Raw genomic sequence first — 14,672 nt, 5'->3', positions numbered from 1 at the left:
GGAAAAGGAATTTCATGAGTTAATTTAAATCTTAAGCCTTTACGATAGCATTCTAGTATGGTAAAACTAATAGAAATTTGGGTTATATATATATATAGGAATATTGGCTATAAATCTAAATAAGCCATGGTTTCATATCACAAGTCATTAGTTATTAGGAACATAATGATCTATGATACAAAGCTCACGTAAACATTTAAAAGTATGTTTTAATTTTTAAACTGCTAAAGTTATTCTTCTGTAAACCATGAAAGAAAAGGCTTAGTTCCAAGATCCCATGGCTGTATGTAAACTACATTTGGTTTATCATAGTTTTGCAATGTGTCTGCATAGCATGCAATGGTGAGCAGCAGTTAAGTCAAAGTGAAAATCAATAAACTGAAATTCAGAGCCCTTTGACATTTTGTAGATCAGCCATGTGGAAATATTTTGAGTTTCCTGTCTTAACAAAAATAATATATTAATGCAATTTGTGCAAAATAAACATCAAATATACAGAACATATCAGTGCTTATACTTCAGCATCATGCAAAATGCTGATTTGGAGAAATTCTACAGAAACCCAGCACAAATATAACCCTATTATACTTTGTATTTAACTTAAGTAAAATTAACATCTGTGTGCTGTTGTTTTTTGGGGTTTGGGAGAGTTGTAACTATTTCAAATGCAAGTAAACAGCATATTCTTTACTGATGAATAAATATTCTTTTGTTGAAATGGCTGTGTTGATTTAAAACTATAGCAATTACTTTTAAATCATTTAAACAGAGATGTGGAAGAGGTTGCATGAATTGCAATGTGCATCATATCATGGCTTGTGTATCACAATACATATATCATGAGCCTAGTGTAATGACCCACTAGTTATACCTCATTTGGAGTATTGTATCCAGTTTTGGTTCTATCTTAGAAAGACCACTGAGTTGTTGGAGAGGGTTCAGATGATGGCTACTAGGATAAGCTAAGTTTCTTAACTTGTTCTCTCTTGAAGAGGAGGGTCAGGGGTTATCTTATTTAAAGGGCCCATAATTATTAAAGGAATTAATATGACTGATGTATCGGATTTTTTGTGCAGGAAGAATAGGTCATAAAATTAAAACTTTGAAGGGTCAGGTATCTTTAGTTTAGGCTGTTTTAATCCTCCTTCAATAAGGCAGTAAACCTGTGGATTAAATTGCCATCTAGAGTGGTAGAGGCTGTAACTTTAAAGATGTTTAAGAGAAGAACTAATAATTATTTAAAGGATCAAGGCTGAATTTAATAATTAGTTTTGTGTTTACTGAGGGAAGCTGGGAGCCAGGTCATCCTTGATAGGTCAAAAAGGTGAAAGCCCCTTGATTTCCAAGAACTTATAATTTACAATTAATACTAATGTTTGGTCAAGGTTTTAAATACTTCATTACTATTATGATTAATAAATTTTATTCAATTTTATATAACAAAATATGCATGGAACTACCAATTTTGTTCACAAAACAAAAAATAATTCAAAAATGAAATGCTTACAGACATGCAAAGTGTCTTCAGTTCTTATCACATACACAAAGGAACAACTAAAAGTAAACCTAATTGTTATATCTAAATATTTATATTCAAAGTTTTAACAGTATGTTTTTAAGATGTACCATAAATTGATGTCAAATACAAATATGTTCTTTATGGCCTCTGAAAAATATGTCTAATTTACTTTAGACTATGAAAAAAGTTAATAAACATACATGCACAATAGTATTTTTATTTAAAAAATGAATATCAACAACAATATTAAAAGAATACAAGAAGAAAGTAAACATTTAGACTAGAGTACCAGATCTGCTATAAATATAGGTATACTGTAAAATATTATATATTTTCACTACACTTTTAGAACAAAGAAGAAATGCTTACAAAGAACAACAGCCACAAACTGTGCAGTAAACACCGATGTTTTTTGCCTAATGTAGCTACTGTACTCATTATATATAGTAGAGCTAGGTAATTAGAGATTTTCTAATCAATTAATTGTTCAGTTCTTTAATTGATTACATTCAACTAATCAATTATTCTCACTTGAGATGGCTAAAAAAACTTGTGCTATAAATTGGGTTTTGATACCTACTATAAGCAGTACACAGACAGCCCATCATATGCCTAATAAAAAACAAGCATAATGGCAATACTTCGACTATTTGGATAGTTGGAATAAGATTAATTACAAACCCCAATTTCAATCAATTGATTATTTTCATTGATCTCGTGACATTAATCCATTAAGCTTGAATTAGTCAAAAATAATAATGGCAATACTTTGATTACTAAATAGTTTTAGTAATCGAAAATGATAATAATCAGAAACACTAATTTCAAATTGTTGATTATTTTTGTGAAAGCAACTGCAATTTTAATTATTTAATAGTTGGAATAATCAAAATTAGTAGTACTAGAAAGCACTAATTTTGATCAGTTGATTATTTTCATAAAATTTATCAATTCAATCATAACTTTAATTACTGGATAGTTGGATTAATCAAAAACATTAGTTGATTATTTTTATTATATTAACTGTGTGTTCACAGGTGGAGTCAAAGTTTGCATTCTATGACAATATATAAGGTGCCATTTAACATGGTACCACATATACGAGGTTAAGAGTCATCAACTACTCAATTTATCCAACATTGCTGATTTATAAACAGTTCATGGTAAAAGAGAATAAATACCACAAACAATATAGAAGCACTCTGTAAAACTGTAGATATGCATTTTAGAGATTCTAGAAATTACACAAAGGCAATATGCAAACTATTTGATGGACAAAAGTATTTTTATTCTTCAGATGAACATCATCATGCACTCCAATTTATGAGTCTGTGTACATATACTTTTACTAACAATTTGCCACATTTGGTGTAGAACACAAAGTAAATTCAGAATTATAGCTAAAATTCCTTCTTTAATACGGGGTTGGTCCAATTAATCATAATTTTGATTAATCAAGTTAATCACCCAAATCTGATTATATATAGTAGGTGTTTAATGTAATCATCACCATTATTTTGGTGTACATGCATACATAATTAACTGATATACACAAATATTCTAAAAATAAATAGCCAAAATTTTAAAATCCTATTTGTTCACTACAGTATCCAAAATAAAGATTACTAATTACATCTCACACAACAGTTGAAACAAACTTCTGTTAACATAAAATATCTACCAATGTGCATCCAAAGATTAAATTAATACATATTTTTTAAGGTTAATAAGTTGACTAAATTATATACTTATACTGAAAAAGTGACTTTTATGCTCACTTAAACTCCTATGCAACAAAGCCTCTAATTTGGACTGATCAAATTACAAACTCTTTATGCAGCAAAATAACTGTTTAGGCTCATTTTTTTTGTTACAGACAGTTTGTTTCAAATTTATCAAACTAGAAACTTTTAAAACACTTGGACCATTGATAGCAAACATAAATAAAAAATTTACATTAAACTTGTCTTTTCTAACCAATTAGAAACAAGTCTTTCTAATTTTACTGAGAGCCATTACAGTGATTCAGAAGAGTAAGCATACATAACTATAATTTACTGATTACAGTTTTTCTCCAAAATCCAATCCATCATGGTCAAAAATTGGGGTAATGACATGATGAAATTCATTAATCCATAATCTATAAATTTTAAATTATAAATAAAACAACTACATTAATGCTGTGAAAAACCATAAACACATTCATTATATATTCAGTAATTACAAAAAAGGCAAAAACTTAAAATATTCACACCAGCTATGATTCAAATACCCCACCTCAATACTTTTCAATATGCTTATAACCTTTTTTTTTCCTGTACTTTCAAATAGTACTCCAAATGAATTCTCATTGTTTTAAACAGTTTATAATATCCTACTATGAGTTAACTTAAAAGTGGATTTGCTGTTTTATACCAACAGTTAAACACTCTGCAAAAAAGATTTTATCAACAATCCAATCTAATTCCTTCTTTGTTTCACAACTATGATGGTCCTCTCAAACTAAAAATAACTTTTAAAATTGCCATACTTGTTTTCACTGTCCAGAACCAATCACCCATGAGATACACAGAACTACAGCTAAAGAAACAACTTACAGTTAATTATATCAGTTTAACAATAACGATGGTCAAAAGCAAGCTAACTCTACCAATCAGAATTGAAAAGTAACATAAATTAATGATGCTAATTCTGTACAATAAGTTGATTAAAAATGTAGAAAAGATCAGTTATATAGGTGTTGCAATATTAAGTGTGCAGTAAATATTGAAATATTTGACATATAATTTTCTGACAATTTAAGATATTATACATATATATTTTGGTGCAAACTCAGTAAACAGTCTCAAGGTTAACTTCAAAGCATATGAACATGTCTAAAAATATTTAAGTCTTGTATTTTTTTTTTCATGTAGGCCTATAGAAAAATAATTGTAATGAGTCTTTATGGATTATTGTCTGTACGTGTATTTCATTATTCATAATAACTTTCTTTAATCTATATTATTCTAACACTCACAGTACTATATTATGTTTTAATTTTTACTAAAGTCCTAATCTACTCCTTTTGTGTAGGTAATATCAGCCTCCAAATGTGGAATGGGTAAACATATCCCTCTTTCCTAGGATTATATTAATTAATACTATCACTAGAGCCTTGGGGTATAAACTATTTGGTCAAAATGGCAAACAGAATTATACACTAATTTTAATAGAAGTTTTAAAACCTAAACCTTATTCTCAATCTTTAAGCTTTAATGAAAACTGGAGTCTAAGCCAATTAATCATAATAAACTGAAAACAACCTAAAAAATATCTTATTTATGTCCAATAATCAATATTTCACTAAGGACATGACTTGAAAGCCTAGCCTAAGAAATTATGGTAATTGATCTGTACACTAATCTAAAACTTTTTCCTTTTAAATTTTTATTTTCATTTATATGTACTATAATTTAGTTACGTTACAATTTACAGCTTCTATAGTCATTATGATTAATATTATTAAAACTTTGAATTCATACGTTTATAAGCTTAATCACACTCATAGATTTGACATAAAGATCATATTAATTTTAATAACTTATTATTATTATGGCAAACATACTAATAGTATCATTAATACTTTGTGACTTATAACTATAACTTACAAGTTATAAGTATATATTGTCAATACTGGCGTAAGGCATTATATTAACAGTTACACTTACTTAAGTTACAGCGTTATGGTTACACTTACAAATACATGTAGTTGAAATTTTACCACTTACATTTACAATACAACAATTAATTATGCTAAATTAGTAAATTATTAGTAAATACTAAATTGATGTGACTCAATCAGTCATGCGTAATAACAATAAAGACAAAATATATTACCGGTTTTTGGTAGTCCCCGAACAACTTTAACGGCAGCACGAAATTTGTCTTCTGTTGTCATATTTAACTGACCTTACCAACACGTGAAAAAATAGAAATAACAAACTAGAAACTGTAACACCACTAACGCCATACACCTGTGTGACGTATCCAATCATTTTCATTTCAGTCCGCAAGGTGGCCGTAAAACCTCGTTTAGAACCTGCATGGGAAATTACTAGAATTGGCTTGATCATGTAGATATTGTTAATAATCCCTTGTGAGAGGTAGAACACATATATAAGAGTTCAAAGAATAAATATGATAGCCTCTTTCATTTTCAGTAGATCAATAAGACAGTTTGCAAGCGGCTAAGACTACAGAGGAGATAAAAGAGTGTTAAAAGTTGTTCTAGAAATTATAGGCCACTTAGTCTTATTTTTATAATGGAAAAAATTCTACAGAGTTTGAAAAAAGAAGTTTTACAAAAAAAGCTAATGAAATATGATACCATAATGATAAATGAAAGCCAACATGAATTCTTCAAGAAAAATATTGCCTTAGTAATCGGTTGTTGTTGTTTTTATATGTGTGTGTGTTACTTGTTACCTGGATTATGGAAAGTGCATGGACTTAGATTTTCCAAAAATTTCTTGCTAATGTGTTACATAAAAGGCTAGTTGATTTAATTGTAGGGTGTTTGGGGGACAAGAAAAGGTTGCTATCAATGGAATCCAATCAAAGTGGACTTTTGTTACTAATGCAGTGCCTGAGAAGTCAGTGTTTGGGTCTTTGCTTTTTTGTTATTTACATTATAAATATATTGATGGAGACATAATTAGTAATCAAACTGGTGTATTTACGTGTTTTACACTCACCACAAAAGAAACCTATCATTCTATAGGTATTTGAAGAACTTGTAGCAATCCGCCACAATTTAATTCTTCGTATTGTTAGCTGACAGTGGGCAGCTTGTACATAACACATATTTATTTAGGTATGTTCAATAAAATGTTTTCAAATTTTCAGAAAGGACATTTTTTTCAACAGTTTAGTTTATTTTCGTGAATGAGACAGTTTATATGGACAAATAGGTCCCTTGTTGTCCCTAAATATTTTGTTATGTTATTATACTTAGTAGTCTTCTATATAATAAGGATAAGCCCAGCATGAAATGCACTAATCCCTATCTTAAGTATTGTTTAATCCAGAAGGACATCAGTGACCAAAGTCATTCGTATCTACAGACCTGGTGTCCAAGCTAGTTAAATTATCTCATTTTTTGATAAGATTGACAGTGGAACGAATAGAAAGGTCAGACTCTGGTCTCTCTTGACCTTTGTCTCTTGTGATGTAACAATTTGTAAATGGTGATAGAGCTCCGTAAAAGATCGCATTTGCTTTTGATTGTCAATTTCTAAGGTTGAAATGCTGTTTGCTCCGTCTGCTGTTTACAGGCAAACTATCCAAAACTTAAAACAAGTCACAACAAAGGTGTGATAGTTATATCAATATAACAAAGCCACGTTTTTTTTATAAATTGTAATAAAAGTTTCAAAGTGGAATATTCTGTATCAAGTCTCTATTTATTTTGCTTGAATTCGATTTAATAACACCCTGCATGCAGACACTTCTGAAGACATTGTAGTACTTTTAACTTAACTATTGATTACACTTTTATCTGTGAATACCACACCATTAAAAACGGACTGAAATACCTTAAACTAATAACACGCTACAGAGTTTCTTGTGTATATGATGTCAATGTCTCTGTGTTGCTTATTTAATGTATGATAATTAAATGTTTCATCTAATAGTATTTAGATTATTAAGAACGATTTTAACTACGTGTATCTCATTATTATAATGTGATATTCCTGATTTAGAGAAATAAAGGTAAACTAACTCCGCAACAAGATATTCGAAGATCTGTTTGGATTTAATGTTAACGTGAAAATAAGAGCAAAAGAGAACAAACAAGTTTGACGAACGCAAAAACTAAGCGTTATTTATTTTACTTTACATGTCTTCCAAGTTGAAAAATCAAAATTGAGGTAAAACTTTAAAGGAAAACAAATTAAAATATAGTACTACATAATCAGCACATACAATAATGGACCTACAGGAAATCTAGATCTGACCAATCATAAATAGAACTGCGAGAATCCGGAAATAACTATTTTTCATGTGACAGCCACAGAGCAGTCTCAGATAGCTTCCGTGATCGAACCATGGTACAGAAAGTAACACCTGAAGCTAAATTTAGCACTTGACCTTGACTGGATTAAGTATGTTCCAAATTAGTTCTTAAAACAATTTCCAAGTTATGTAGTTACGAAATACGTGTTGTGGTAGAGCGAAATATTAAGTATTTGCATACGTAGTGGTCAATATGCTTTATTTATAATTCTAATGTTAAATCACTATACAACATTAGAAGTTATTTTTAATATTCGTTTGGTGTGAGGATAATGCAAGCAGTCAGTGAATTGTTTGTTGTTGAGCGCAAAGCTGTACAATGGGCTATCTGTACTGTGCCCACCACGGGTATCAAAAACCGGTTTTGAGCGTTATAACTATCCAGACTTACTGCTGATCCACTTGGGGTAGTCACTGAAGGTTATCCCATAGAGAGAGATGTTGTCACATGCACGCCTAGTTGAAGGTTAATGTGATAGTCTCCGATATATTAATTATCTCAGAGATAAAAATAGCAAGCGCAATTACTAGAGGAATGGCGGAAAATATTAAGCAAAGCTAATTAAATTATTTTCCTACTTCATCGAGTTGAAGGAAAACACTGGACACAAAATAGGCAGTGGAAGAAAAATAACAGTTTATTTACTAATTAAATTTTGTTGTAACGCAAAGCTAACAAAATGATGTATCTGCGTTCCGGCTACTAAGGGGAAATCTAATTCCGGATTTTAGCTTTGTAAGTCTGTAAATTTACTGTAGACGCACCGAGGGACATTAAATAAAAGACAAACAGTTTCAATACAGCAGATAAACTCTTCTTTCTTTCGAGACAGGAGGGAGATCTGTAGCAGTGGAAAATCTGAATTCCTCCAGGAGAGAGATAACCTCGCTATCTAAACCACATTAATGAGCCAGTTCTACAATGACATCTGCAATACAAGAATTTAGTGATACGCTGAAGGGGAATGACCTCGTGTAACTAGCACGTGAACAAATTGGGCGAATACCACAACTAGTTCCCAATATTTTTGAACCTATACACATGCCCGCACACACGTATATGTGAAAATTTCGACAAATTCACCTGTCTAAACTACATAAAAGAAAATAAACACCTAGGGCCGTTTGCTTCTTTCTCAGTTCTAATGGTAAAGCCTGGATGTTTGATATTTAACAAGGGCGGCCTTTGTTTTACGTTCCTTGCCTCAACGTCATAACCTCTACAATCAGCCCCCCCCCCCCCACAGCAGTATGTCTGCGGACTTATACTGCTAGAAACCGGGTTTCGATACCCATGGTGGGCAAAGTACAGATGGTCCTTTGTGTAGCTTTGTGCTTAATAACAAACAACAACAACTCTACAATCATACTAATGGTCCTCCAATGTTTATTTAAATCGTTAGGCCTATAAAGCGAAAAAAAACTAATATATGTATGTGTACATATATTTGTATTTTGCATAATTTTAATGCTGGTTTCATAGTTTTCATAAAAATCTTCCACGAGCGGGGTGAAGGGGGATACCATCTTCTGTTAGCTTTGAAATCCATATTCCTTTTGATTTACAAGGGAGGGTATGTGTGTGTGTGTGTATTTTGCATAATTTTAATGCTGGTTTCATAGTTTTCATAAAAATCTTTCACGAGTGATACTAAATATCCCTGAACACTCCAGTTGAGAAAAGTTTCTTTTGTTTTAAAACTAAACACTTGCCACGAATAATTTTTTTAAAAAAAAATAGTGATTCAACCCTATTCAACAGAAAAAAATATATATTCACTGTACATGCAACAGTCCCTACAGTATGGAAGACACGTGAAACAGGTTATTTCACTCTTGCGCAATTCGGCGGAGGAAAAAAAAACAAACCAAAAGATCTATTGATTAACTGTTATTAGGTGAAACAATTATTTTATGTATTTTGTTTATTTCCTTCTAATGTTTTGAAATATCTGTTATCTGCTAATTTCACTATTCCATAACTAGTTTAGAATGTATTTGTAATCAGGTGTATTCAGGTAATTGTTTTAAATTTTCGGGCAAGTTTTCTCCATGAAGTTAGTGACATCCTTGTAAATGGGATGACCAAAGGTCGTAAACCTACACTGACCGTTTTGATGAAGTAAAGATTACAAACTATAACTGTTACACCCATAGAAGTTTGAGCCAGTCTGGCTATGTCTACTTCCTAGGGTATGGGTGGGAGGTCAAGGGGTGATAGTGATACTTGTACAAGTTGATATGAGTTGTAGATTCTCTGCTTTGTATATATTGTTTGGAATAGTTAATGACGTAGGTAATCTAAGGATCATAAGATATCGCACTATGATGGTTTATTGGTAATGTTTGAGCTCGAGAGATAATTTTTTATAGCAATTATATCGTATTTTAGTAGCTTTTACAGTTTCCCCTCATTGTACTTTTTCATTTTCTTCTACAAAGTTGTAGTTCTGCGCATATTACTCTTTTGTGCATTTTTCTAATTACTTAGCACAAACTGTCATTTTTATGTTTGTTTAGAACGAGAGACCAGCAACCCTTGAGTTCTGTTGGTTTGCTGTTGCTTAATTTAACTTTGGATGTTTTCCTTTAACCTTTTTCTTTTTACTTAATTTAATTTATATAGTTCTTAATAGTTACACACTAATCACTTTTCTATTATCCTGTATTGTTTTGTATTATACTTTGACTTTATAATTAAACATTTGTGGTTTGAGTAAACTTGTGTCCCGTCTCTTTTTTTTATGATCCAACTATTGCTTATTTGTTGTACGGCAAAGCCACATTGAGCTATCCGCTGAGTCCACTGCGGGTATCAAACCCCTGGTTTTAGCGTTTTAAGTCGGTAGAATTACCGCTGTCCCACCAGAGACTCAACTGTTGCAACTCCAACGGAAGTACACATCAAAATCCGAGATCAGAGAAAGTCCTTTCGTTAGCGGGCCTAAGTTCTCTGCTCTGTTGCTTATACAAGAGCTATTACAATATTTAAAAAAAAAATATTCTTGAAATCTCATAATTTAGTTTAAACTAATATACTAATTTCGAAATTTTTTTTATTCGTTTTATTTTAAAATATGCTCCCCAGTGTCACAGCGGTAAGTCTTAAGGCTTATAACGCTAGAAAATGTCTTACAATACCCGTGGAGGCACAGCACAGATAGCACATTGTGTTTCTTTGTGCTTAACTAGTAGATAAAAAACAAATAATTTAAAAAACTACGAATACCTTTATGGTATTATTTACTGTAGTTTTGGTTTGTTTTGAATTTCGCGCAAACTACTCGAGGGCTATCTGCGCTAGCCGTCTCTAATTTAGCAGTGAAAGACTAGAGGGAAGGCAGCTAGTCATCACCACCCACCGCCAACTCTTACACTGCTAAATTATGGATGGCTAACGCAAGATAGCCCTCGTGTAGCTTTGCGTGAAATTCGTAACAAACAAACAAATATTCATTTTTTTTCACTACGTTTGTAAAGTAATAAATATGGAATAAAATGGACAAAAATTACAAACTTTAACCATTTCATCTTTAGCTGACTAGTTTTCAGTACTCTTTTATCTTCTGTATCGATATTCTTTTTGTTTTAATGTGCGATTATATCTGTATAAATACTCATACGTTTATGTATTGATATACTACACTACATCTTTTAAAATAAATTATTTTATTTTGCTGTTCTTTATTTTACTACATAATAACCATTTTCGTAAGGGAAGTATTAGAATTGGTATTACTGACTGGATATCAGTTCATTTTCTCTCTGTAAAAATAGAAGAGATTTATTATCATCATATTGTGAGCTCTTGATATATTAATAATGAAATTAATTAAAGCGTAGCTTCTCCGACAGATTGCGTCCTAACCTAACTCGTGTTAGGGTTAATCTTAGCACCGAAACGTTTCATTTCACCCGGTTATTTTACTACTACTAGTATTAGTACTATTGCATATTTTGAAATATCAGTGAAAATGGGAAAATCGCAGCTAGTAAAAAGTAAAACAATTTCTACTGTGAGGAAAATTAACAATGTGAAACTAATTAATAAAAAGCAGACAAAACTTTTGAAAAGAGGTAAAATAAAGCCCCAGAACATAGGACGTAAATTTTCTACTACTAGGCCTACATTGAAACGAAACAGAATGGAGAGGGAAACTAAGGAAAATAAAATTGAAGTGGAAGAAAAGGGGGATGCAGAAAATTTGGATAATTATCAAAATGATGGCTTGGAAGATGTAATTGAAATGATTGATAAAGATGATTTGGAATACATCAAAATGCAAGGTAAAACAAGAAATCCATTAAGTTTTACATCACATATATTTCCTAGACAGTCAAAACAGGAACAAAATGACTGGAATTCTGTTTCTAATACAAGTAGTGAAGAGGAGGAAGAATACGAAAAGAAACCACGAAAGAGTTTTGAAGGCGAAACGGAAGTCAAGCACCTCTTACCTATAAAAGATAAATATGGTATTATTCCAAAAATGACAGTGGTTACAAATAAAAAAGTTGATGAAGAAGTATCTATATGTGTAATGAAGGATATTGCAGGAGAAAGTGAAGTAAATGGAGAACAGAAGCAATCTGAAGTTAAGAGACAACTGAGTCTTGTAGAATTATATGCAGAACGACAAAAAAAACTTCATGAAAGAAGACAAAAAATTGGACTGCTTGCAAGTTCTGTTGTTGAAAATCCAGAAGAAAATCTCAGAAACCTGAAAGAGCTTGTTTTACTAATGGGAGAAAAAGATCCAGAAATATTCTTGTCTTCAAGAAAACTAGCCGCTCTTTCACTTCTGGAAATTTTCCGTGACATTCTTCCCAGTTATAAGATACGACTTCCTACACAAAAAGAGAAAGAACAACGAGTTAAAAAAGATGTTAAAAAATTAAGAGATTTTGAGGAAAGATTATTGAGACTGTATAAACATTATCTGGAAAGATTAGAAGTGATGTTGTTGCCTTTAACATGTAAAAGGAAAAGGAAAGCACAAAGGAATGAAAATAATATTTCCTGTGCTAAAGAGAGAGCACAACATCAACTTGTGTTAGTAAGTGTTAAGTGCTTTTGTGACTTGCTTGTCACTCACCCAGAGTTTAACTTTCGAGAAAACATTATATACCTGCTTATTCCTCTTATGGCCAACAGAAATAGTGCTATTTCAGAAATGTGTTGCGAAACAATACAGAAAGTTTTCAGAAGTGATAAACTAGGTGAAACGTCTTTGCTAATTTTAAAGCAGATGAGCAAAATGATGAAAGGAAGAAACTATGAGGTTCCCCCTCAAGTGGTGCAAACTTTTCTGTCATTGAATATTCGTGAATGTGATTTAAAATCACAAGAAGAAACAAATGAGAAGAATACTTCTAATAAAAACCAGCCAATTTTGTCACGCAAAGAAAGAAAGAGGAGAAAAAAGATGATGCATCTTGAAAAAGAATTATTAGAAGCTGAAGCAGAAGAAAACAAAGCAAAGAAAGGAAGATTTCAGACTGACATTTTAAACCAAATATTTTTCTTATACTTTAAAATCCTTAAGAATAAAGCTAAATCTCCAATCCTGACTCCTGTATTAGAAGGAATTTCAAAGTTTGCACATCTGATTAATATAGAATTTTTTGATGATTTAGTTTCCTGTTTCAGTGAACTTATTGAAAAAGGTGAACTTGATGGTAATGAAATGTTGCTGTGTATACACACTGTGTTTACTGTTCTTTCAGGTCAAGGTGTAGCATTAAACATTGATCCACAAAGGTTTTACTCATATTTATATAGAACTCTTTTGTTAGTTAATGCAGGAAAGACAGCTGCTCATATGCCAATTCTGTTTAAATGTTTGGATGTAATGCTTTTGAAAAGGAAAAAACAACTAACACATCATCGAGTTTTAGCTTTCTTGAAACGACTGTGTACAGTTTCACTTCAGACAAGTCATGAGGGAACATTGGGAATATTGGCTGTTGTACGCACAATGATGCAGTCCCACAAGCAGGCTGATATTTTGTTGGATCCTGAAAGTTCTGGTGGAAGTGGAGTGTATCTTCCAACTTTAGAAGATCCCGAACATTGTAATGCCAGTGCCACAGCACTTTGGGAACTGAAGTTCCTCCAGCGTCACTATCATCCTGTGGTGGTAGAGTACACTAATCACATATTACATGGCTGTCCTATTCAAGGTAAAGGTCATCTTTCACCAACACTAGCAGCTGAATCTCCAGTAAGTTTGTTACAACAGTATGAGACAAGTTTGATGAAACTGAATCCACAGCTTTCAAAAAGCAAAAAAGTCCACAATGTCAGGAAACATCACCTTTTAACAAGCTCAGAAAGTTTGATATCCCTGTATTCGAATATTTTAGAACATAGTGATGATTTAACACTTAAAAAAGTCAGTACTTTGAAGTCATAGTTCAGAAATTAAGCTGTTGTGTTTTTGTACACGATGGATGTTGTGGTATAAATAAATTTGGTTTATTCTGATTTATGGTGGAAAATTACATCTTAATTTCGTATTAAATGTCCAAGTAAAACTGATGACATTATACTTAAAAAAAAAATGTTTTTTCTTAAAACAAAAATTTTATGTGGAATTTGAGCAATACTTGAACTGTGTTCAGGGTATTCAGAAGTATATGAAGTTAATTATTATGTCAAAACAAAATCATAATATGGCACGTACCCAAATTTGGCTAATAATTGTAAGTTACTTGGTTATATGTAAATTTATTTCAGAAAAATTCATTCATTTTATTCCCTGCAGTATAACATATTTTTTGTATATATAAAAATATGCCACATTTTATAACTGAGCAATAACAGTCTAATTTCAAAACTAGGCTTAAAATTTTCAATAAGCTGTTATAGGTTTCTGTGTAAACCTAGAGATTGCTGCAGTATATAGCTTGACAGGTTATCGTTGTTTCACTTTTAATTAAAGTTGTACAGTTCGTAGACATCATTACTAATAAAAAGTATTGTTGGTTTTTAAACATATATCTTTTAATCCTGATACTGTTAAGGTAAAATTATATCAAAATATTTATATATGATAAAATGAAAACAAATTAACTTCTTTAGTGTGTTGTGACA

The 14,672-nt window shown here is 31.4% G+C and overlaps 2 protein-coding genes across 3 annotated transcripts in view; one reads left to right on the top strand and one right to left on the bottom strand.

The window, feature by feature from the left end:
• The window catches only part of LOC106461413 (acyl-CoA-binding domain-containing protein 5-like), a 24,033-nt gene extending 18,479 nt beyond the window's left edge, over positions 1–5,554 (bottom strand). For both annotated transcript variants that reach the window (XM_022388369.1, XM_013921232.2), the window contains exon 1: positions 5,399–5,554. In XM_022388369.1, coding sequence (XP_022244077.1) covers positions 5,399–5,459 — 61 coding nt within the window. In that variant the 5' untranslated portion in view covers positions 5,460–5,554. The remainder of the gene's footprint in view (positions 1–5,398) is intronic.
• Positions 5,555–11,460: 5,906 nt separating this feature from the next.
• LOC106461412 (nucleolar complex protein 3 homolog) lies at positions 11,461–14,543 on the top strand. Its single transcript, XM_013921231.2, has one exon. It carries the CDS (start codon positions 11,551–11,553, stop codon positions 13,990–13,992), a length of 2,442 nt encoding a protein of 813 aa, XP_013776685.1. The 5' UTR covers positions 11,461–11,550; the 3' UTR covers positions 13,993–14,543.
• The last annotated feature ends 129 nt before the right edge of the window (positions 14,544–14,672 follow it).

This window comes from Limulus polyphemus, unplaced genomic scaffold, assembly GCF_000517525.1.
Source record: "Limulus polyphemus unplaced genomic scaffold, Limulus_polyphemus-2.1.2 Scaffold953, whole genome shotgun sequence".
NCBI classification, from domain to species: Eukaryota; Metazoa; Arthropoda; class Merostomata; order Xiphosura; family Limulidae; genus Limulus; species Limulus polyphemus.
Note: the sequence above shows the minus strand (reverse complement) of the source record. Positions and strands in the feature narration are given on the sequence as shown.

Excerpts from the sequence above, each read along its gene's own strand:
- LOC106461412 (XM_013921231.2), top strand. The coding sequence starts at position 11,551 with ATGGGAAAATCGCAGCTAGTAAAAAGTAAAACAATTTCTACTGTGAGG.